This window comes from Siphateles boraxobius, unplaced genomic scaffold (assembly GCF_051911475.1).
Source record: "Siphateles boraxobius isolate OS27281-9 unplaced genomic scaffold, OSU_SipBor_1 5, whole genome shotgun sequence".
NCBI lineage: Eukaryota > Metazoa > Chordata > Actinopteri > Cypriniformes > Leuciscidae > Siphateles > Siphateles boraxobius.
The window spans coordinates 33,147,164-33,173,010 of record NW_027509141.1 but is presented as its reverse complement, the minus strand read 5'-3'; the positions used below and the strand labels follow the sequence as shown (position 1 = coordinate 33,173,010).

At 38.2% G+C, this 25,847-nt stretch overlaps 1 protein-coding gene across 3 annotated transcripts; it reads left to right on the top strand.

The window, feature by feature from the left end:
• Positions 1–25,847, top strand: cldn19 (claudin 19). 3 transcript variants are annotated; one of them, XM_077204030.1, is made up of 7 exons: positions 1–360; positions 5,018–5,127; positions 13,810–15,057; positions 19,941–20,105; positions 20,549–20,633; positions 21,408–21,551; positions 24,907–25,847. In XM_077204030.1, exons 3-7 carry the CDS (start codon positions 14,835–14,837, stop codon positions 24,953–24,955), a joined length of 666 nt encoding a protein of 221 aa, XP_077060145.1. In that variant the 5' UTR covers positions 1–360; positions 5,018–5,127; positions 13,810–14,834; the 3' UTR covers positions 24,956–25,847. The 3 variants fall into 3 exon arrangements, with proteins under 3 accessions (XP_077060145.1, XP_077060146.1, XP_077060147.1); XM_077204031.1 differs by lacking the exon at positions 5,018–5,127 and having other exon boundaries at positions 220–303; XM_077204032.1 differs by lacking the exons at positions 1–360; positions 5,018–5,127 and having other exon boundaries at positions 13,960–15,057; positions 24,473–25,847.

Below are 25,847 nucleotides of genomic sequence, written 5' to 3'. Positions count from 1 at the left end.
AGTCACATGAAGTTTGTTTGCATTCTGACATGTTTGACGGCGGAACGAGAGCATTTACAGTCCTTTCCTCGGGCGTGTGTCTTCGCTGTATGCCGTCTTTGTGTTGGGCTGCCCGCCGTGTCATACAAACTCTGGCAGACACAGACCACATTGTCTGCTTCAGGGATTGTGGCATATGTGGCTAGCTATTGTTCGAACAGAATAGAAAAGCAAAGCCTTAACACTGTGACTGGCATACAATACAGTACTACATGGATTTACGCCTTTTCACTCAGAAGTAATCTGTCGTGCGTATACTAAGCGGTATGAAACTTGTTCTGTTGTGCTCATATACAAGCTCTTTTGTCTTACATGGAGTATGTAAGTATGAGACGTTTATAATGGCAATCGCCCCTAAGCCTTATGGGACACAGTGGGGTGAATTCACTAAACAACCGGTGTCTTAATCACTAAAAGGGATGTGCGAAACAACTTATTTTTTTTAGCATCTATTAGTTGTTTGGTTGCCTGACCGATCAGTTGAGTAATTGGTCTTTAAGAAATTAGGCTGGTACGACTGGACAACTTTCAGACTTTACATAAGACATGTTGTTGCATTCAAAAATGGATCAAGTGTGGCAAAAAAGTGATTATTTAAAAAAAAGGAAGTAGCAACAGGTCTTTTCTTGCACACTGTAACGTACAGTACATCTGAGTGAAACTTAAAATGAAAACAGAAAATATATAATTCACAACTGTAATAGTATCTCACTAAAATAACAGTCCAATAAGATCAATAACTCAATTTAGAAAATAGATGGAGTGACTCATATCATTTCATGCTGATGCAGAACTCCTGCAAAGCTGTATGAAATACAACAGCAAAATATGTCTATTTAAATGTGCAAGGACTTTAAAGGGGATGAACTAAATTTGTTCCCAGCTAAAACATTATCAGTATGCTAATAGAAGCACCGCAGCTAAAATATCAAAACTAAAAATATGTATTAAACTAGTTTACACAACTAATCAACTTGCTGGATGATTAGTCAACCGTCATGACCCATCTGTAATGGTGGCGCAGACGCAAGCGGATCCATTTGCAGCATTTATTAGAATGGTCAAAACAGGCAGGGTCAAACAGTGGCAAACAGAACAGAGAAGGCAAGGCTGAGACAAACCAGGTAGACAGGCAAAGGGTCGAGGCAGGCAGAGAGAATCAGAGTCCAGTAAACAGTCCAGGGTCAGGGCAGGCAGAGGTGGGTCAGCAACGATAAACAATCCACAGGTCAAACACAGAAATCAAACTCGGGAAGATAACGCTCAGAAATGATGGCCGGGGCAGATCAAGACTTCACCGAGAAGTGGTGTGTGGAAGTGGCTTTTATGTGTGTGTAAATGAAGTGCAGGTGTGTGCAATCAGTGCAGTGCAGGTGTATTGTGTTTGGTGTTATCAGTCCAGGGAGGTGTATGATGGGAAATGTAGTCCAAGTAAACCCAGGAAGTGCGTGGCTAATCATGACACCATCCCTATTCAATAACCACCTTCAATTTATCTTAAATGAACAAAATGAGCTGAAATAGCACTGAATCATTAGTGTTTAAATTAAATATTAAAATGTATATGCAGGCTTATTAATGATTACGCCTTACACACAAATGTCAGCACTATTCGCATAGCACATAACACCTGCAACACCATTACGTTAAGCACATATTCTGCAGTTACCTGATTTGCATATTTATATAGTGAATCAAATGCAAACAGCACATGCAAATAAACAACAATATTAGCGGGCACAATTCATTAAGAGTTAATTGTCCCCAGACTCAGTGAAATCACAGGAACCCTCTGCCAATATACATTTTTACAGTAAGGTGATAGGGCACTGCAGTAAATGTCTAAACCAGGGCTCATAATACGGTAATCTGTTGACAATTGCTCCTTCCTGTAAAGAGAGGAGTAAAAGTGAAAGACACACAACCAATTCTGAGAAGTCAGTGTTGTGGCCTTTAAAAGAAGTGTCAGTTGAGACTAAATAGGCAACGTTTCTCTTGTTTTCTCTTCACAGAAGAAACGTTAGCTGAAAGTGAGGAGGTTGAGAGTATCCATTAGTGGTTGTTTCCCCGGAGACAGACTAAGCATGTCTCTCCCAGGACAGGATTTAGCCGGACACAGCAGGACATGTCCTGACGAGATTAATTCTAACTCTACGGCTTGAAAAGGTAGCCGGGAAAAGAAAAACAGCAGACTTAACAAGATCTGACATGGAATCGGCCAGTGTTTCCATGAAGCTAGAGCAACAGGACAAAAGTTAGACATGAATTTGATCCTTTTCATTATAATCACATCACTTTCTCAATATTTCTATTACAGTTTTTTTCAATTGTTTACACGCAATTTTGAAAACCGGGTTCTTTTTTTCTCAAAATGTAATCACAATTATCCAAACACCACACTCAATTGGCATAATTCCTAGATTATTTGCAAAATGACACACTTCTGTCAAAACATACACACTTCAGTCAAAAGATATACACATATTTGTGAAAATGCTATTAGTTTTCATTTAACCAACACAGTCCTCAATGATCAGACACTATTGCAACCAGTTTCACACTGCTGTGATAAATAAAAAACACATTTGTAAAAAAAATATTTTTAGGAAATAGCATGTGCTAGATTTTTGGCCAGACATTGTTATGTAAGGGATAATTTAGATGAAAAATAAATTGTGACAAACAAACAACATTCTTCATGATTAGTTTGAGATATAGGGAGAATGTACACAAATAGGCCTACTATAAACTTACCAAGCACTGCACAACACTGATTTCTGCAGACTCATATTTCAAGTATTTATTTACAGTATTTCTTACCATAATCAGTTACAGTAATCAACCAACAATGAAATCAATGAAAAAAATAAAATCTGTAGACAAATAAAAATTACTGCATGAAGTACATATACAGTTTGACTCTGAAGAAAAACTACTGTAAAAGCAACAAGAATACTGTAACTATTCAGTTACAATATCAACCAGAGATTTGGTTGAACTCTTTGTCCAGCTTCCATCGGTGCCAGTCCATGGTTGATAACATGGTCAATAAGTGTTGCACGGATTTCTTGAGTCAAATTTGGTCCTGGTCTTCTTTGTTCAGGTTCTATCAACTCTACAAGTCCTTCTCTACCTCTTCCTCTACCTAGGCCTCTTCCTCTATCCCCTTCTTCTCCTCTTCCTCTACCTGGACCTCCTCCTCTACCTCCTTCACCTCTTCCTCTACCTCCTTTACCTCTTCCTCTACCTCCTTCACCTCTTCCTCTACCTCCTTCACCTCTTCCTCTACCTAGGCCTCTTCCTCTATCCCCTTCTTCTCCTCTTCCTCTACCTGGACCTCCTCCTCTACCTCCTTCACCTCTTCCTCTACCTCCTATTCCTCTTCCTCTACCTCCTTCACCTCTTCCTCTACCTCCTTCACCTCTTCCTCTACCTAGGCCTCTTCCTCTATCCCCTTCTTCTCCTCTTCCTCTACCTGGGCCTCCTCCTCTACCTCCTTCACCTCTTCCTCTACCTAGGCCTCTTCCTCTATCCCCTTCATCTCCTCTTCCTCTACCTGGGCCTCCTCCTCTACCTCTTTCACCTCTTCCTCTACCTCCTTCACCTCTTCCTCTATCCCCTTCTTCTCCTCTTCCTCTACCTGGGCCTCCTCCTCTACCTCCTTCACCTCTTCCTCTACCTAGGCCTCTTCCTCTATCCCCTTAATCTCCTCTTCCTCTACCTGGGCCTCCTCCTCTACCTCTTTCACCTCTTCCTCTACCTCCTTAACCTCTTCCTCTTAGCTCCTTCCATTTTTGTTGAAGACAGGTGAACTCACCTGCTGCCTTTTATAGCACACCTGAGTGCTGCGTTTTCAAATTAGCACATGTGTGCTTCCACGCCTGATGGATGTGCATATCCAATTCATTCATTAGTGTGGTCAATGGCAAACCGGGGCTTTGTAATGACAAGGAAGTAACCTCACAATCCTTATCTGTGTCTAAGGTGTGAAAATGTGTGTAGAGTTTTACAAATCACTGTGTGTAATGTTTTGCAAAAAGGGTGAAGCTGACAACGTGCTTACAATTGTGCAAATCTAGGCTGGTGTTTTGCTCCTTGAGTGTAAGGTTTTGCTAATAGTGGGAAAGTTTTAATTTTAGTGTGTAAGCAATTGAAAAAAAAACTGTAATAGCGCTAATTAGTTGCAATGCAGTGACTCTAAACACACAGGGACGTTTTAAAGGGATAGTTCACCCAAAAATGAAAATTCTGTCATCATTTACTAACCCTCAAGTTGTTCCAAACCTGCATGAATTTCTTTCCTCTGGTAACCACAAAAGAAGATATTTTAAATAATGTCGGTAACCAAACAGTTGATGGGCCGAATGACTTCCATAGTATTTTTAGCCCATCAACTGTTTGGTTACCCATATTCTTCAAAATCTTCTTTTGTTTTCAGAAGAAATTCATACAGGTTTGGAACAACTGAGGTGTGTAAATGATGACAGAATTTTCATTTTGGGGTGAATTATCATTTTAAGTAGTTATTTGAACCAATGAAAATTATTATAAAAGTTAACTAGATCCTGCTTGACAATTACATTTACCATGAGACCAAAAAAAACTATTGAAAAGGTTAAATAAACAATCTTATGTCGACAAGTCACGTCGGATTGAGTTGTAATCACAAGAAAATTAAGAAAGGATAATTACAAAACAGGTCAGAAAAAATATATAATGCATGGCCTATTGGGCTTCTGTAGTCAACACTAGCTGAAATTCTGAACTGCAAATGCCCTAAATCCTTGACAGCTCACATTTTCTAAAATCATAAATCCACATCAATGTATTCTCATATTTTTTAACCAAGTTGCTTAAAATCTTAACCCAATCTTGTCTAAATGGAGACAGAGGGTGGCATTGTTGGTATATTTTGATGGATGCCTGAATGATGACTTCAGTGGTTGCTGCAATGAACTGTCGTCTTATTTCCCCAAAGACTTGGATCACTCCAGTGCCGGGCTGGGACAGTCTCCAACTGAGTGCGATTGTGCTTGGGGAACCATAAAGCTCATCCTTACTGGCTGGAGGAGGGAATGTCTTCAAACGGTAGGAGGTGCAGGTATATGAGAAGAAGCGACCTGTGATAAGAGGTTGAAGGGAAAAGTCATGGTGTCATTGAGATTGCCTTTGAAAATAGTGGCTCCCCATTTCAATATAAATGATGTAATGTCATTTCTAAGCAATGGATGTCAGTAATCATGTGTGGCAACAATATATTTTTTAAACTGCATGTGACTTTTTTCCTCACCATGGTTGGTTTTCCCGCGATTTAATGATAATGTAATAACAAAGTTCCGTGACAGTCTATCATTTAACACTGCAGTCCATCTACTAAGTCCTTCTGCCAGTGAAATCAGTGGATGCTACACTGGCAATGGTAGATTTATGGAGTTAAATGAATGCAGTTCACACAGAATGCTTTTTTTTTTTTTGCTTTAAAAAAAAACGCAGTGCACTGAATTGGATGAGATGAGAATCATTCGGGTGCCCTTGTTTGGAAACTGGCTGGAAATAAATTTTCAGGTAATTTAGGTAAAGCAAAAACGTACTCCTACACTTCAAAATACCTCAAAATTGACATGAAAGATGCCATGAGGAATTTCTTGAGAGTCGTCTATGTTGGATGTGATCTGTCAAATAAAGATGTTGGATTGTCATGGATACAACAGGAAGGTCTAACCAGTGGCGTCATGCCCATTCAAAGTGAGGGGGCACGTGCCCCCTCATATTTTTCCTCCCTGATAATTTTTTTGATTCCTATTATGCTCCATAATTACCAGTGCCTATAACGACTCAAATGTAGCCTATTCTCAGGAATGTGATTTTTCCGGATTTTCCGATTTGCCGGAGTGAAAAGGAGAGGAGATATGAGGACATAACAGGCTGACGTGTGTACAGATTTTTCCTTCCTTTCCAAGTATCAACAAGGACGTATTTGCGTTCAGCTTGTTCACCTGCTCAATTTCGTACCTCAGTCGCTCTCGCGCTACTGTGGTATCGTTGTCAGTTGACAAAAACATCGCCGTTAGGCCACCAGTAGGACTGGCCGATATCGATATAAAAAATATATCTATATATTTTTAAATGTGATATGGAATTAGACCATATCGATATAGTTCAAATTTGCGCTATGATCCTTGCTCCAAACAAGCTGCTGACTGCTTTTGTAGAAATACATATCGTGCATTCTATCAGTTGCAGTTCTGGCGCCTCCGTCTCAACAGCATTAGTGTAGGCTACAATGCGACAAATACTCATATCAAATGTTAGCGCAGAGGAACGTGACACATCAGTTCAGTGAGTTCACAAAAGTTAATTATTTGCATGTGCTTTAAAGCCTTGCCGGTTAAACATGTCATTCACTGCAGATGCGCTGTTATAACATGTGCTTTACTGAGCGCGAACACCCGACGCGCACATGCACTAAAAGCCTGTCTAACAGCGCCTGGTTACTGGACTAAGTTATCTTTCGAGTCTTATTTCGCTAATACTCTCAAATACACACAAGGTTACACACAAATACATAAGGAAAGTCTGTTATGTCTAAACTGAAAGCAAACCGAGAAAATTGAGAGAAATCTGCTTGTCAAATTAGACGCGTTGCGTACGGGTCTTAAAGAGACAGTAGCCCTAATAATAAACATGCAGCCGCTTGTCCTTAAAGGGATAGTTCACCCAAAAATAAAAATTCTGTCATTATTTATTCACTGTAATGTTGTTCCAAACCGATATTAATTTATTTATTGTGCTGAACACAAAAGAAGATATTTTGAAGAATGTGGGTAACCAGACAGTTGCTGGTCCCCATTGACTTCCATTGTGAAAAATATACCATGGAAATCACTGGGGTACATCAAGTGTTTGGTTACCCACATTCTTCCAAATAACTTCAACAGAAGAAAAAAACTTATTCAGGTTTAAAACAACTTGAGAGAGTAAATGATGACAATTACATTTTTTTGGGAGAACTATCTATTTAATGTTAATAAAACAAGAAATCTGTATATTTTCCTGCTTTTTTGTCCTTAGCCAATCACATGCCTGATTCTTCTGGATGTGTAATAAATCGGTCAGCATCAGCCCGCCCCTTTTTCCTAATATGGTGTCTGTGTATATTTAATCAGCGCTCTAGAATCTTTGCTGTGTATATTCAAGCAACTCACTCGTCTCGCACGTTGAGCTGGCAATGTTTTACAGATGGTCTTGAAGTGGTAAGTGGGCAAAGCAACAAATCGGCATTTAATTAGTTATCGGATGATATTAAAAGGTAGTGGGATTATTTGTGGTTGACCTGGAAATTTTAACTTGATCAAATAGTTATGGATTTGATATTAGCTGCGAATTCAGAGCATTAACTTAAGTTGTGTCAGTGTAACGTTATCGATAGCTAGCCTAGTCTAACCGTCAGAAAAGAATTGCCTCAGATTGTGCCCCCCCAGAATTTTGGCTTGCATGACGCCCCTGGGTCTAACATCACTTGTCTTGTGTTAAAGACGGAAAAAAAGGAGAAATTAAAAACTATCACAGCATTAAGTCACGTTTACAGTTGCTTGGCAAAATGTTGTGAGTGAAAACCCTTTATTCCACTAAGGCCTTGTCCCAAATGAAGCCCTAAGCCCTTTGTGATCTTCCTCCGGCTACGAACTCTTGTAGAAGTCTTGCAGAGCTTACTTCAGTGCAAAAGTGTGCATCAAGGGCACATATCGGGCACAAAGCGCTCATGAACACTCTTCTGAAACCTAAAATGACAAATGGGACACCCTAATGGACACACGCATGTGGCAACCATTGTAAGTCCTAAGTAATTTAATGTAAGTGTGCTATTTGGGACAGGGCCTAAGAATTTGCATGATTGGGAGTTTCATGCGAGAGTGATAAAGTTCCCCATGCAACTTTCACTCATGTTCAAGTTGGTCACACGAATTTGCTGCACTGACCAACAGAACGCTGATTGGTTTGAAAGTGACTTGTGCTTCATACATCTCTACACTACTGACATTTTTTCACAGGTTGCTTAATGTGATGCACCTTTAGGAATTGCTCGGACAGTTTTCTGGTTTTCTCTGGGCGGCAGAATGCCCTTCTACTCTTTGAGGTCACTAAAGACCTGAGGGCCATGGCATAATGGTGGATTAGCCCAACACATTCCCCTTCTAATCCCCCATTTTCAAACCTCTTCGTCCAACTCAGCTGCTCTGCCCTAGGGCTTGGCCCCCTTGAAGGGCATGTTGACATTGGCTACTCTCGCTCTCTTCATTCGCAGGGACCGTCTCCCTCCCTTCCGCCCAGGTGGAAACTCTCAAGTAGGGCCTACAACTTTCTATAGGCACCACTCCAGCCTGATGTTTTTCTCTCGGTCAGGTGGAAGTGGCAATTCACTGGCCATGGGCAACAAAGAGCCCATCCGGACCAAGATAAGTGCATAGTCAAATAAAAAGGACCCCCGTTGTTCTCATTTCTTTCCAGACATCGCTGCCGTTGAGTGCACTCTGATGTCTTCAGAAGCGCGCTCAACACGAACCCTCCAAATGTACATTATAGAAGGGGGGTGAAAGAAAAGATCCCTCTATCTCAGTGGGATGAATGCAAGAGGCTTCCCTTAGCTGTAAGCATACAATAAAGGCAAAAGAAGAAGGAGTGGGCGACAATAATGGAAAAAGCAATTATGTGAACGGTAATGGGGCTCGAACCATAAAAGTCGTTCATTTCCCATGTCGGAGAGCACGGGAGGTCCTCTGGGAGGTATCCTCCATGCATCGGGAACACTCCGGTCTCGTTAGCTGGAATATGACTTGGTATCTTTGATCATGTCAGCTGACTTTTAAGCTCAGCTTAGTGTTGTAAGGGCCTGGAAAAAGAGGAGTGGAAAAACGGACAGGATCTGACCACCTTCCCTAATGCAAGGATGGATTTTGCGCTCAGTGTATGACAATGGCAAATCTGGAACGGGGTCATACGGTTGGGAGCCACATATGGGAGAGTTTCAGAATGATGATGAGGAGAGGCACTGTCACATGAGATGGCTTCTTTGATCATGCACAAAACTCTCTTTCCTATTTTCAATAACACTTTTAATGTTTCATTGACAATTGTTTCCAGTACAGCAGTTCCGATTTACTCATTTTACCCCCCAATCTACATCCAACATCACAGAGAGCTTTTGATTTTGGCCAGTTTTACTGCCTTTAATCAAAGTGACAAGTTCAGATAACTACAAACTGTCTTGACAGCTTGCCTTTTGGAAAAGGAAATACTCTTAGTACTAGAAATAGCCTGACAGATCAATGCCACAATATATTGTGTCAACCAAACACATCTAGAACTTCTGCCATACTGTGTCCCTTTTTGTATAAAATTACATAAAATCTTCGAGTAAGATAGCATCGCAAGATTCCCACCCTTCTAACCACATGAACATAACAGTGCCTGAGTAGACTTTACAATTTGATAATGCCCTAATTTGTTTAGTTCATCAACTTCATTACGCAGTTTCCTGCGAAGACACTTGGTCATGTGATTTACAGACTGTTGCACTAAATGAAAACAACCCTTCTGTTGTATTCAATATTTGTTAAGGCAGGAACACTCTACACTACTTTTTTTCTCTGATTAACAGTCTGAAGTCGTCAGTACTAGTTGCTGAAAGCCATAGTCTGCACATTTTGGGCAGTAGAAGTTGACAAATTTCATGGAAAAATCACAGTGTATGATGGGCACATTATTTATCAATATCAAATGTTTTATATATTGAGCTTATTTTAGAAAACACATTGTTTTCATTTGTCATGTGTCTCTTAGCAACAAGAAAAATGTTTCTGTATGAGTTTGCTGCGTTCGTAAATGATGAAGTCTGGTAGTGTGTGATCCTCAATAGTTTAGTGTGGGACACCCAGTTTTTCTCTGTAACTATTTACAAAATCACATGTATTACATTATATTACATTCTGAATACACTTTTACAGTATAGTGACTATTCAGATCAAATTTACTCTGATTTGACCCTCAGAAAGCATTCTGGATAATGTGCGTATCTATGGTACATTTAATTCTTCATTTCCTACAAAGAACTAATACTTACCATTCACCAAATTCAAGTCCAGATTTATCTTTTTGAGAGGTGATGGCTAATTTGGACACATTTGATTTTTTGCACCTTTTTTGTAATCAGTAGCAGTGTGAATTTCCTAATATTGGCTATACAATAGCTTGGCAGTTGACCATAATATTGTACTTTTTTTTTGTGTGGCATTTCAACCTTGAACACACTGAACAACACATAATTCTACATGTGTATTGTTGGAGTCAAGTAACATGAATCCTGTAGTCCATGTTGGTAGCATTCACGTAAAAACAGCATTCTCAGATTGTCATATGTGCACCTCTTCTCTAATTTGTTTAATCTATTTTGTCTGAATTGCAAGTAACTTTCTTTTTTTACGAGTCTGCTGTCTTCAGAGGTGGACAAAAAACCTTTGAATGTCTCATTTCTAATTAGCCAGCAGTGAACTTGACCAGATGGTCTTTTCAATGGTCAGAGTTTCCCAGAGAGCTTCTAAGCCGCTGAAGTTTGGACCTGTGAAGGAGGGGGGACTTTCACTACAACACACTTCACTTTCTCCTCAACCGCCATCTGTATCTATACTGCTTTTTGCCTAGCACGTAGATGATCATTGACATTATAGCTCATATTTGCTCAATTAACAATCTGTCTCAAATTATGCTTTTTACTATTTGTATTATTTGTACCATGTAGCATTAATTGTGCCTTGATCTAAAACCGTAAAAGTCTCTGGAGAGAAGCAACAGAATAGCACTTGCCTGTCATAGAAAGAGGCTGGTGTTGTACTCCATGTTGTTTTACCCATCATAAGCAGTGAAATATTCTTCAAAAACTACCTTGACTGTATTCAATGGCTTAAGCTCCTCAAACATATTGCATTCTAAATATTAAATCTAAAAAAATCCAGAGACATTATAAGCAAGTAAATTATACAGTAAATTATATTCCAGCATTACAAAAACAGTTTACAAGGCTTAAATTTGTAAAACAAAACAACAACAAATATAAAAGCAGCAACAACAAAAATACCTCACTTTGCCAGTATATAAGTATAATAAAGCTTTTTGTAAAGGTAAGGCTGAGAACAATGAGAAACAATACATCAAATTATTCCATTTTGATACAGTAGACAGCAACGCATCATTTCTGTTGGGGAAAACAATGCCATCAGACTAAATTAACTTACTTGTCAATCATTTTTAAGCATATTTTTCTTTCTAAAAATGCAAAATACTTTTGGAAACGCTTAACTATTCCCACAGGAATAAACGACATGTATCTGTTCTTCCCCACATTAAATCACACCCCCAGTATAAGATACATTGTCAACGGAATCTATAGTTCAGTCATATGACTTAAATAACCGATCAATCAATAGAGAGCAAAGGGAGCTCTGAAATGAAATAAATGTTGATAGAAATTTGACACACATCGTGCCTACAGACTAAATTGTGTCCATGGCCTATGCAAATTAGAACTACAACATTATTCACATTGACACAATATCAATGAAGCATACAATTCAAGTTAATTTACTCTATCTATCTGTCTATTTATCTCCTACGCTGACCCCAGTGAACAGTGGATCTGTCTTGTTACCCGTGATGGGTTTGGTGCAGCCGCAAACGAGCATGGTTACATGGTATTTTAATCCATGCAGAAACATGGGCTGATGAGCTGTTTGTAAAAGGGCTTGTCTGAGCTACATAGTTCAGTGAGACCCACTCAAATGTAAACAGCAACTCTGGGGTGATCGGTGCATGGGATGGAGGCAGGGATAGTGAATTCATCCATGTGTATGTGTGTGACGCGTATGGGACGGGTTGTGGATGAATGGAAAGAAGGAATGGATCAGGCAGTCTTGTGGTCTCTGGAAAAAAAGAAGGTTCATTGCTATCTAGATAATTAACCCCTCTCCTTGTAATAACACCAATCCCAGGGGCCCCCGAGTGCGTATTCGACCCCTGACTCCATGTGGGGATGGACTGTGGGGGCTAATCCTGTTTCGAGAAGATGCTTCAAAGAAAAACCTAATGAGACGTTTTGGAAAACACAGAACTGCCCCACCTCTCTGAGGTCAATGAAATAATGACTTGTTTTTCACAAGTTCTAGTTCACAGCGTTGTGCAATGGCTATCTACAAGTTCTTAGATGCCAGATTAATTATCTAATTAAAATCAGCCCATAGGTTGATTGCAGTTTGTGGTCTGGAGTATTTTGTGAGGTTTTTGTTGATGTAGCTGTAGCTCTATGATTGCCAAATATGTAGGACAGTGAATTGTGTTCTTTCTCTTTGCTGTAGCTTTTACTATTAGAGGTGTTTGAAAATAAGGCAAGCATCACTATTGCTATTACTCATTCTTAGTGGAATTTGGACAAAACCACTAACCTCAAACTTATGTGCGTAACTCTTTCTACAACATTTATGCTACATACATGAAGGCTACCTCAAATTCATGTGACTTGTTGAAGAGAGGTGTGATCCTTGGCAGTGAACTCTTGACTTGGTCCACTCAGCATGTATAAGAAATGTATAAATCAATGCAACATAGTCCACCCAAAAATGTAAAATTCTGTCATCATTTACACACTCTCAAGTTGTTTCAAACCTGTACACTGTAAAAAAGTGATCAGTTGGCTTAAAAAAGTGCAGAAACCTGTTGACTTTTAATTAAGTAAATAAACGCGTAATTGAAAAAAACGAATTAAGTTAAATTGTCAAGTTCAGGTTTGTCAAGTTTGGTTCTTTACAATATCTTCTATCATGTTTAACAAAAGAAATAAATTCATACAGGTTTTGAACCACTATCCCTTTAAGATTTATTTTTTTAAAATTTCTCAACAAGTGTCTTAATGATTGTCCTAGGTAACACTGTTTTACCAATAATTAGGAAATGACCACGAAAATCTGCTCTGACTACTCATAGTTTCAAGTGACACTCAGTATTTGAACTCGGCTATTTTTTCTTCTGAAAGAGAAATACCGAAATCTTGTAAACCAAAAAATTCTGGTTAGTAGTTTTACATGGCTGCACATTCAACCCGCAAACCTCAATAATGGTGACAATCAACAAATGTAAAAAATATAAAATGTATAAAAAAATTACATTAATCAACAACATCCGTATAAATTAAGTCAGCAAATAGCAAAACAGCAGCCGCGTAATTTATTCACGCTGCAATGCATGCAAACCCTGCAACATTTTTCAATAAGAAATTGAATGGGTTTGAGTATACTGGAAAAATGATGATCAATAAAACATTAAAAAGATTTTTTTTACTTAATGTTGTTTCTTTCTTTCTTAATTGAGTAATTATTTTTGAAAGGTATATACTGTGTATTGAGTAAAAACTGTTTAACGTAAATTCGACACAATTGGAACAACATTTGGCGTAATACTGTTGGTCTAATGTGTTTTTTTTATAGATTCAAAGTAATTTTTGGTATCTGTGAAAATAAAATATAATAGCCTTTTTTACAGTGCAGAACACCTTAACAATGCCATGGCAACAGGCCATAACACCCTAGCATCATAGTAACAAATTCTTCAAAGGAAAGCCACTTATATTTTCTTAAGAAATACATTTTTATTAAAATTTTTAAAATAAAAGTTTCTACTTTTGTCACTGAAAGTTCTTCACAATCTGTTGATCTGCTCTGTGACCAGAAAGGCGCCTTCATTCCATGCAGCAAGACCCGCTGTGTGTTTCCCTCGCTCCGTGATTAAACCGAGCGGGTTCCCATGGAGATCCTCCGAGCTGTCACAGGCCAACCCCTAAATCTCCACCAGAAGCAAGAGTTTTTGTGTGCGGGTGACACTTCCTTTCAAACGAGCACAGTTTAAACGCTGATTTATGCGCCTCTGTGGTGCTTCAAAAGGGTCAGTGCAGGAACACGTTCAAATGGGGAAAACAACGTCAGCCAACAGATGCCACATTACTGACACAGAACTTGAACCTGAGTTTTACGTTTCATTGACTCTGCAAGATTTGAAGACACTTGCTCACTTTGAGAATTTTATGCAATTAGGGCTTTGTGGCGTATCACACGTCCCACTTTTTTGAGGGTTGACTCCACTAGTGACATCTGGGCTTAATTAGTCCCTCCTGCACTAGTTTCAGGAGGCGTTTCTCTTCGCTAAAGCACCAATCAGAGAGACATCATCGGCCTGGCACTCCACCCCCCATTGCATTCACTCCGTCAAGGCTTTTTTTTTTTGGTCTGTGAAGTATTCCCCTTTCTTTCCCCCCCCATTCCCACTGTTCTGCTCCCTGAGCACCATCCAGACGCACTGGTGTATGACAAGAACAGCTATGCAGACAGTAAAGCAGCGTTCAACCACATCCTGACGGCATCCTTGGGCACCCTGAACACTCTTTCTACAGCCTCCAGAAGTTGGGTACCTTCAGAAAGGAGACTTGAGGGATCAGTTTTAGCCAGAATCAAGGGATGTCACAGGCTTACACCAAATGAGAGATACTGAAGCAAACGAGAGCTACAAAAGGATATGCGAGTGACCAAAGAGTTAGCGAGAATCAGACAGACTTTAACTGCTTGACTTGTTCGATTCATTCTGAGCCAGGTGGATTTCTTTGCACGTTTATAAGGGAATTGCAGGTGGCTTCCTAACTGGAGAACTTCATTGAACTCAGTCTAATTCTACACTAAAGCAATAGTTTAAAAAGGACAATTATGGCCAACTCTGGGTTTCAGCTCCTGGGCTATTTTCTGGCTCTGGGTGGCTGGATTGGGATCATCTCCACTACGGTCCTGCCCCAATGGAAGCAGTCCTCGTACGCAGGGGACGCCATCATCATGGCCGTGGGCTTGTACGAAGGCCTGTGGATGTCCTGTGCGTCTCAGAGCACGGGACAGGTGCAGTGCAAGATCTTTGACTCCTTGCTCTCGCTGGATGGTAAGTACTAAACAGTTCAATAGGTTAACACAGACACATGGTTAAAGGGAGTTCTAACATTTTCTCATCCTCATGTCATTGAAAACCTGTATGACTGAAGAAAGTGGAAAATAGAAGATATTAACAAGTCAATGTATGAACAAAAACATTCTCCAATATCTTTGTTTGTGTTCCACAGAAAAAAGAAATCCAAATAGGTTTGAAACAACATTAGTTTAATTTAGATATTGTGATATACACTCTTAAAAATAAAAGCTCCAAAGAGGGTTCGATTTTGGGTTCCCAAAAGAATCTTTCTGGGAACCGATCTTAAAGGATTCCTCCTTTTTTTCTTAGTGTGAAGAACACTTTAAAAATCTAAAAAAACTTTATCCACTATAAAGTCCCCTTTGTGGAATGGAAAGGTTCAATGAAAGATAAAGGTTCTTCATAGAGCTATAAATACCAATAAAGAATTGAGTGCAGTCAAGTATGTTCAAGTCTGATATATGACTCAAATTAAAAAAGCTTCATCTGAAATAATAATTAAATCAAGATTTTTTGGATATGGGGGCTGGTGGCAACAACAAAAAAAGCGCAATCAACTCTGTGAGCGGCTGTGTGCACATGGATTTAATCAACTCGTGTATTCGATCAAATTAAAATATGTGCGTTTTGACATATTATAATGAAAGTCTTATGTGACACTAACCTCACTGACTCTAGCAGACTGTCGAAATGCCGTGGAATGCAATTACATCGCGATTAATCAACATTTAGCGCCACTGTCATAGTCAATTTAATGGTGACATGTTACATCTAATCAGAATCAGTCACTTCTCGTCGATTTCTGGGACGGTCCTGGGATGAAGATGTCCCTAACAATCAATTCTGAATGGTGGCTGATGATTGTGCGTTTAGGATAATTCAATTATTTTTTCATGAGAAACCGCATCACATCCACATCTGTTTATGATTTCTGGTCAAATATTACAACACTGCAGTCAGTGACAAAACATCGCGGTTCTGAAGAGTTATATGGAGCAATCATAATAACAATAGCAGAAAATGTAATATAAATGTGGCATGGTTCAGAGAAAACAGTTTGCCATCTTCTATTCTGCTTCATTGCTTTAATAACAGCGTATTGTCTTGAAGTGATGAATGGCAGTTGTGTTGAGAAGAAAAGCCCAGTGTTCAGGCAAACACCAAAGATATGTCCAGAATGCACATCCCCACACAACACACAGGTCGTCTTTATTGCCGTTTAGAAGAGATTGTATGCAAACAAACATTTGCCGACATCTAAGATAACTACATTTTTAAGATACAAGGACTTATACAAACATATCTAAATTTCAATTGTTTACAGATCTAAGTATCTGATTGACTGATCAAGTTTAAATACAAAGGTTCCAAATGGAACCAAAAAAATTCTTAGAGCATGATGTCATTGGAGAACTTTAAGAACTCCACAAAAAACTTCTGAAAGCATCTATGGATGCTTTAAAGAACCCATAAACCAATTGTACCATAAACCATAAACCAATTTTTTAATCCCCAAATACAGTAACTTCAAGAACCATATGAAGACCAAAATGATTTTTATAAGGACATTGTTCTCTGTTGTACCGAAAATGCTACAGAAAACCATTACATTTTTGTTATTACTTTGAAGGGTCCCACTTTATATTAAGTGGCTTTAAGTACTATGTACTTACATTGAAACTAATAATTTGATTCAATGGACGGTTACACTTTATTTTAAGGTGTCCTTGTTACAGTGTAATTAAATATTTAAGTACAGTGTAATATTAATTAACTACATGTACTTACTATAAGGTTAGGGTAGGATTAGGATTTGGTTGAGGGTTAATTGCATGTAATTAGGCATAATTTACTGTTATTACTATGGTAATTACATGTAACATATGTAACAAGGACACTGTAAAATAGAGTGTTACCAAATGGACTTATTGTGTACATACATGTTTTTATATTGTACTTATATTTTAAAAATACCTGCATGTAATTACAGCTGTAATTAATGTATGTAGCCAAATTAGATTTGTTATTTCACTGTTGACCCTTCCCTTACACCTTAACCCACCATTAAACCTACTCATACCACCACACCTGACCCTAACCTTACCAGTATCACTCCTCAATAGCAGCACAAGTGTTTTATAATACAACATGAACACAATAAATACATTGTGCTTTTTTTTCAATGTAAGTACATAATCCTTAAAGCCACTTAATATAAACTGGGACCCTTTGAAGAGTGCCATTAATCATAGTCATAACTTAGACTCAATGTTGTCTAAAATACTGACATTAATACATGTGTGTTATGGTCACTTTGCGTCATCAAGCATCAACTTTGCACATAAGATCTGATGGATTTATGCAGAAAACATTTGTCTAAAGTACTTTCACAACCTCGGCTGCCACTTTCAACTTAAATACTGTTAGGTTTTGTGGAATTTCATTTGGCTTTCATAACATCTCTATCACAGAGATCCACCACTCGTCCACAAAGGCTGCACTCAGTACTGTACTGCTCATGGTGGAATCTGTAACCCTCGGCCCACAAAGGGTGACGGGACCATCTGATTCCACTGTCCCCCCCTCATCCCAGCCTTAGGTCATCTGGTCAGATAGTGACTGCAATGTTCTGGCTTCTGTATGTACAGACAGCCTCCCACAAACTTGCATTGTTTGCCCTTTTCTGCAGCAGTTCCAGTGTCTTTTCTTGAATAACTGTTATTATGTGCTGTCAACTAAACATAGTATTTAGGATAAAGAAACATCTATATGAAGCACACTTGAGCCATGTTAATGCAAAGTTAGTACAAAAACCTGGATGGTAAACATTTTCAAATACTGCATGCCATGCAAACAAAAATGATAGTGTTTTGTTGTGTCAATCTAAAAATGAAGTATATACCAAAAAAAAAAAAAATTAAAAAAAAAAAAATAATAAATACTAAGCTGGGGTTTAAATCTGAACTCCTAGAAGAAAACATAACTATTTACACCAAATGCATGAATAATAAAAAAATGAACATAATTTAGTAATCTATCTGTATATCCATCCATTTTAACATTTTATAACACAAATAAAATAAATAAAAAAATAGACACATTTAAGAGAAATATGTTCTATTACTGTCAATGATTTTAAAGAAAAACCTTAACAGACTCTTAACTTTCACTGTTGGTTAATTTAAACCTATTAGTTGAGGTTGATTTTAAAAAGAAAGCACAGTCACCCAGAAATAATTAACTATAATGTAAGTGGACAACCACAAAAATAAGAAATGGAAATAAATGTATGTGAAATATGGTTATATATCGAACTAGACTTTCTCGCTTTATAGTCCTTTGTTCTAAATTTTAGAAAAACATTTAAAAAAAGATTATCAAGAGCGTCAAAAATGATTATGACGTCATAAGTGATTGGTATGAGGAGCGCATTGAGAGATGTTTTCAATGACGTGTCAAGCAGCCCACAAGCGCAAACAATAGACAATGGCTGAGCCTCACATGCAGCTTCTCTTGAAGCATGTTCTCCACCACTGTGCTAGTGCTTGCCTTCCTTTCGTCCGTGCCAGGCGCTGCCAACCTTGGCACTGGACAAGGGATTGTGGGAGGACCCCTCCACCCGGAGTCTAACTACCCTCATTCAAACATGACCTTGAGATCACAGTGTTACTCGGCGAAACGCTCTCCTTACAAATCAAGAAATGAAGCAAAACAAGGATGAAAGACGAGAAAATATGACCTCTCTCATAAAGCAATAAAATCCCGCTTCAAACGTGGCCTCTTCGCACATAAATCATACATCAAAAGTTGTGTGATAATATCTCCTCAGTTCTCAACTTCTTTGAGATGCTGTTATACTTATTATATGGCTTGGATTCATGTTTGATGCAACACTTTGAAAGCAAATCGTTCTACAATGGTGATTCCCATTACATGTGGCTAAGCTGAACTCTTCTTTTGAGGTGGGCATAACAATGCATGGATAGTTGGGTTGGTGGTCTGCATCTACTGTGGGATTCTGAGTTGAAGTTGAAGTCATTATCCAAGCTGAACTGACATGTTAGCATGTAGCTGTCATTGAAAACAATCCGCCTTTGTGGAAAAGTCACAGTAATCCCCTCTGTGTGAAGCATGTAAAAATGTCACTCCTACAGCTTTATGCGTGAACCGAACTACGTGTGGGTTATCAGTGGAATTTTGATGTAGTAGACCAGCTAGAAATCACCACCAAAAAGTGCTGAAATAGATGGGAAAAGGTGCTAAAATGGTTACTCTGAGGGTTTTATTTACAAATAGTAGAAAAAATAGTAAAAATGTAAAGCATAAATTCATTTGTAAAATGATTGTTTTAAAGATGTATATATTCAAATGGTGTGAGACAAATTAAAACTTAATTTTAAGAAAAAGAAAAATTCTGACCCCATTGGCAATTTCTTTTCTCAACTTTTCAACTTTATTATGATGATTTTCTTTGGAAAACCAGACTTAAAAATCTTAGGTCATTTAGCATCTCAAATTAATGTATCTTGATTTAAGATGTTTAGATATTTGTACTTGAAAATAAGACACGGGAATTGTTTATATATATATATATATATATATATATATATATTCCAAGGCACTCACATGGTAAGGCATAAAAGCTTGTTAAAGTCATTAAAACATTAAAAGGGTTGTTCAACATGTTTCTGCTTGACACATCCTTCTTCAGGATGCAGTGTTGATCAACACTTTTAATGTTTTAATGATCCAGTTTATTAGTTTTTTTTTTACACATAACCATTTTGGTTTTTTCGTCTAAAATTCCTTTATTTTGAGTTCCCACTTAAACTCTACTATTATGTTTGTTTTTGCAGTCCACATTCAGACGTGTCGAGCTCTGATGGTGATCTCAGTGCTGATGGGATTCATGGCTATCATTGTGAGTGTGGTCGGGATGAAATGCACGAAGGTGGGCGACAACAACCCATCCACCAAGAGCAAGATCGCCATCTCTGGTGGGAGTCTGTTCCTGCTCTCAGGTGAGACTCCAAGCCAGACTGAACACCTTACATTGTTCACGTAGGTTGAGTGAGAATTTGTAAAACTGTGAGTTTTCTAATAAAACATGAACATTTCCTTTAATAATGGTCACTTAAGCTTAATAAGAAACTTTAGGCCTTCCCTTGAAAGACAATGTAAACAAAGTCATTACTACTCTCTACACGAACATAACTGTGCTAAGAATGAGTAAATTGTGTTATCTAGGTCAACATACCTCAGTGCCGTAAATCATTCAGTGTAAATTCGTTTTGGTAAATTAATTGACATTCCTCCATTAGCCTCCACATTCTTGAGGTCTGTTCTGGTTTGACATGCAGGAGTAAACAGGAAGTGGCTATTCTAGTCACAAATATGCAAATATGCAAACAAACAGAGATGTACTCAATGACAGTGCTAATATTGTGATTTCTATTATGTCTAGGTCTGTGCACACTGGTGGCTGTGTCCTGGTACGCAACACAGGTGACCAACCATTTCTTCGATCCGAATACGCCAATTAACGCCAGGTAGGACCATTCATGTATTTTAACTCATTGTCCGCCATTGACGAAACTTTTTCGGCTTTCCATGTTTTCAAATTTATACGGTAGTGGGGCGCTATTACGCATCTTCTGAAAGGGTACTGAATCTCCTGATCAAAACAGGCAAAAAAGGAACAGAAACAAGCGATAAAAGCATTGATTATAAATGTTGAAAAGTCTGAAAAGGTTTGTACCAAATGTTCCTTTTTTTAAACTAAACTAACCCACATTTAAGTGTTGATAAAAAAGAATCCATGAAGTTGGAACAAACCATTTTTTAAAGCAAAGGCTTTGTGCTGTCTTTTGATATATTATATGTTCAGATATTCATACAACAAAATATTTTGGAGAACATGAAAGTTTTGGGAAAAAATTCAAAAAAATTCTAGTAACTTTTGATATTCTAATATATTATTTTTATTAATCACACACACAATGTATATATATATATATATATATATATATATATGCGCTCTACTAAGGCTAAAATTAATCTATCTATACATTTAAAATATAAAAATCTTCCTATACATACAGTGTATATTTATACTGTACATTTTGGTAAATAATGATTAAGATACATTTCTTCTTTATTTTCGGGGAATTTTGGGTAAAATGTTACCTTAACATGAGAATCATCTGGTTATATATATATATATATATATATATATATATATATATATATTGGTTTTATACCTGTTTATATAGTATTATTATATATACCTGTTTTAAAATATAGGCGTTGCCTCTGTCTTTCAGGTATGATTTTGGCCCCGCCCTCTTTATAGGATGGGCGGCTTCCATCTTGATGATGTTGGGCGGCTCGTTCCTCTGCTGCTCCTGCGTAAATGAGGAGAGAAGAGGACAACTCTACCGGCAATCTCAACCCTCTACAGCCAGGGAGTACGTGTAAATACAAAAAATAAAAGCACAGCAGAAAAGGAGAAACTGTAAATGTAAAGAGCAGCGGGTACAAGAGACAGAGCTCTTCCCACCATGAGTACACCTTCTCACTCGCACTGACCGTTCATCCAGGTCCAAAACACACAAACTACACAATTACATGGACAAACACTTACATTGTCTAGGCCTACGGTCAAGGAGGTTTGGGTACTTTTTTCAGAGATACTGTACAAGCATGTATTTTACTATTCATTTTAATGAAGAATGGAAATTCTGTACTTTATTGATATGAACGGCATTCCCGACATGCCTTAATAAGCTTTTTGATCAAGACATGTTTTGCCAAAAAGAGACTTTTTTTATACACCAATTTGAAGCTGAAATCCCTAAGAAGTTACACAGTAAAAGAGCATTTACACTGGACATGATTTTTTTATTATTCATTTTACATAGGTTTCAGGGAAAACTTCCACGTGAACTCAAAGTGTTTTCATGTAAAGTGAATGGAAATACTGTAATAACCACAAAGTCTAACTGACAGCAAACTAAAAGGCAAATAAAGTCAAAGGAGAAATAAATAGAAATATTCAATGTGGGATACAGCGGCTATGTTCGGACTAGCATACTACTCTTCTGATTTCTGCAGTATATAATATACTGTGAACCACGTGCATGGAACATATTGATGACTACTACATTTTCCAAAACATATATTATAAAAGAGAGCACACTGCACAGAATACAGTATCCCACAATGCAATGAGCTTGGGAGGATTTTAAACATCTCTTTCATCACTTATTCAATCAGACACCAAATGTTAAGACTTTTATTTTGTACAAAATTAAATTATAAATGTAAAATAACCATTTTACAGTATAACAAGTAGTAGACTAGTATTTCATTCCGAACATAGCCTTTAGATTAGAAACATGTCATGCTGTTCTGATTGGCTGGTGGGAGCTCTGTTTGCCAGCTATGCGTGTTCCTCTCAGCCATGGTCACACTACACCACATTGAGGAGACCAGGAGTTACGACACTTCCACTGTCCGCTGAAGTACAGGGAATTCCACTAGAACCATAGAGGACATTATGTAAAACCATTGAGTTCTAGCGCTCCAGTGTGGGAACTGGGATTTGGCTGACTTGAGTCAAAAACTTCCAGCACAAGCTGTAAACATGCTATTTAGACACAGCAGCACTTTCGAGGGAAAGTCCAACACTGGTTTTAGACCAAAGTATGTTTGGCATTTTTAAACACCTCACCAGCGAGTTTAAAATACTATGGGGGAATTCACTAAGGATGAGTTATAACACTGATCCTGCCGTTCACTTACACACTTTATAAAAAAAAGAAAGAAATTCTGGGCAACAATTACTACCGCCACTATCATTAGAAAATATACGCATCGATTTAAGAGGCCATATGTTTCTTTTTTAAAGGTCACGTGCCCAAAACACACCCATTACTCATTTAGAGAATAGGGACAACCCTTTTAGACCAATCGCTTGGCGTGCCAACCATTTTTCCCGTTGTTAAACTAGCGAAAGTGGATTTGGACACGCCATAAGTGCAATTGCACCCTTTGATTTAGAACTTGCGCTTAGATCGTTAAAAAAGAGCCCATAATGTTATGATTGACAGCTGTGCTTGCGATTGAGTCTGCGGGACTGGGAATATGGGCGGGACCTTGATACCACAGATTCACCTCAGGATCACTACTGCACAGACTCTGGCTCCGAATGACTAATCACCAACGACTATTTCTAGGATATTCTGCTTCTTTTTTTTTTTTTTTTACAGTGGAAGCAAGTGGAGACACGTCATCCATCTTTTTTTTATAGTCAATGGGTTAACATGCTGTAATGTTCAAAAACACATTCTTTTTTAATTACTGTATATGATAGCGGCACCTCTATTCCCAGTCTGCCTGAAACGCTCTGATTGAGTTGCGGTATCTACAAATCCCCTCCATCTGAAAAGCCCAGAGTGGTCTGACTGGCCAGCTGACCCAGTACATTGTGATTGGCCAAACACCTCAAGCATGTTGGAAAAGTAACAATCATTTCAGCTTCCACTGTTAGACAGAATATATCCCTTCTGTGGGAGACTATGAGCTTTTTAACTTTGCAGATCTTTTAAATGCAGAAAGCTAGCAAAGAGCAATCCCTATATAATCACTGAAGCTGTCAAAAACGTCAGTTCAGCGCTATTGGCTATAATGCTCAATGCAATGTAAATAGAAACCTTTGATGGTCTTCAGAGCGTGGACACAAATATGGGATCGTTTGAAAGCAGCAGCATGTACAGAATTGAGTCGAAATAGTCTATTGGATGCCTATTGATTCCTGGCCTGCTCCAGCACCACAAATGACAACGTAAATATTATTCCATCCATCTCATCAAATATTAGCGGTTCACCCGTCTGCGTGCAGGACTCTGGCTGGAATAACATGTGCAGCCATTTAGTGAATTTGTTCCCACACCATTTTAGATTCAAATTCTCTGTAATGGGGCTAATTGAAGCAAAAATTAAGTCGTGTTTAAGTTTTGTCTCCTGCCTCCAAAATCAATGAGGTGCTAGTTTTTGAACATGGTAAAAAGTTAACAACCCTTAATTAACAAATGCTTTACTGCTCATTGTCATCTCTCATGCATGCAAATGACATGTAATTCAAGACACTTTCCTTTCAAATATTCCTTCTGAGATGTCAAATTGTTGGCATATCAAACAAGCTGTCTGTGCACTTTTCATCGTCCATTTTTCCTAACGTTTCCATGTTAACAAACAGCAAACGTTTATGTGGTGCCACATAACAAACTAACATCCAATTTTCCGAGAGGCTCTTGTGAATTGTCTCAATCCCAGGTTCCTCTAATGCTGTTCTTCTCTGACTGTCTTCTTCTCTTCTCTAATTCAGGGATGAGTTGTTGAGTGAGACTAGTTTCCCTGACTGACCAACCCTCCCTGCCTTTATTCGAGGACTGTCCGAGCTCCACTCTCTGTATCTGTGTCCCTCACTCCCACCTAGAATCCAAATTTGGACACTTGTCTGTATGACTGGACAAATGTCCCTTCTACACCCTACATACTTAAAATACATGTGCCTTTTTTCCAACATATGATCAATAAACGTGTTCGAAAAATTGTCTCCCCATATCTGTTGTGTGCGTTCCCCCCAAAAAACCCTTCTTTGTTTGTGACCCCATAAACTGCCTTTGTAAATATGTATTATTGCAATATGTAAGTGACTACACCCTAAAAGCATGGACTGTTTCATTTCAATGCGGTGGATGACCCGATTTCCGTTTCCCTTGTAACTCAAACATGTTTTGTTTTTCTTTTAAATTGCAGAGCAAATGTTAAAAGTTCTCCACCAGAGAAAGGCGAGCAGTACTTGTAGTTTGTGAGAGGGCGACTTCGCGGGTCACAAGCTGTTAGATTTTGGCAACAGACAAGACACTCTCTTTCGGTAAAAAAGCGAAGAACTACATTAAAAACTGTACAGAAGTTATTCTAGTCAAAAACAGAAATCCAACTGATATGTTTCCCTGTAATACAGACAATGCAGAGGTTCATTAAGCCAAGCTATGCATTTCCAAACATCATGACTTTGTACTGTAGCATACAAATAAATGTCAGAAATTTGATAAGGAGTGAGCCACAACAGCATTACCGCATAATGTTTGACAAACTGAGTCAGTTTATGTTACAGTTGGACTTTGTTGTACTTGCCGAAAAACTATATCACTCATCTGGAGAGAATTGATTCAGGGTACATTATAATGCATTTAAATAATTATGCAAATCTTCGACATGTGCAGTGTAATATACTTTGAGCTATAACTGTGTTTTGACTCACAAATCTCTTTTAGTTTGCTAATAGTTTATATTCTATCTTGGCGTATTTGAGATGGATCTTTTACCCGTGGTGAAATCAATTGTTTTTCTTTTTTGTTCATAAAATGTATAGTCCATAAACTATGAGGGGGTTGTCGGTTTTGATCTAGTTTTAAGAGACCCAGATGCAACACAGGTCCAATAAAATCTCTCATCAAAACTCTCTAGTGCACTTATGATTTGTCTTGGTGAATTGTATTCAACCTACATTGAAAAGGCACTATTTATCACAAATAATGTCTTTAAAGTGGTCGCGAAGTCTGTAGGTTGTCATTCGAAATATTTTAGTTCACGTTCCACCAGTTATGTTACTTAATATTGAAGTATGTATCATCTCATATGATGTATCAAGCTTTCTGTTTATCTGTTTTAAAATAAAATAAACAATGCAAAAA

Bases quoted from the DNA above. Each gene is read 5' to 3' on its own strand.
- cldn19 (XM_077204030.1), top strand. From the start codon at position 14,835: ATGGCCAACTCTGGGTTTCAGCTCCTGGGCTATTTTCTGGCTCTGGGT. The intron at 20,106-20,548 runs GTGAGACTCCAA...TATTATGTCTAG, and splicing joins GAGTCTGTTCCTGCTCTCAG to GTCTGTGCACACTGGTGGCT. The intron at 21,552-24,906 runs GTACGTGTAAAT...TTTAAATTGCAG, and splicing joins CAACCCTCTACAGCCAGGGA to AGCAAATGTTAAAAGTTCTC.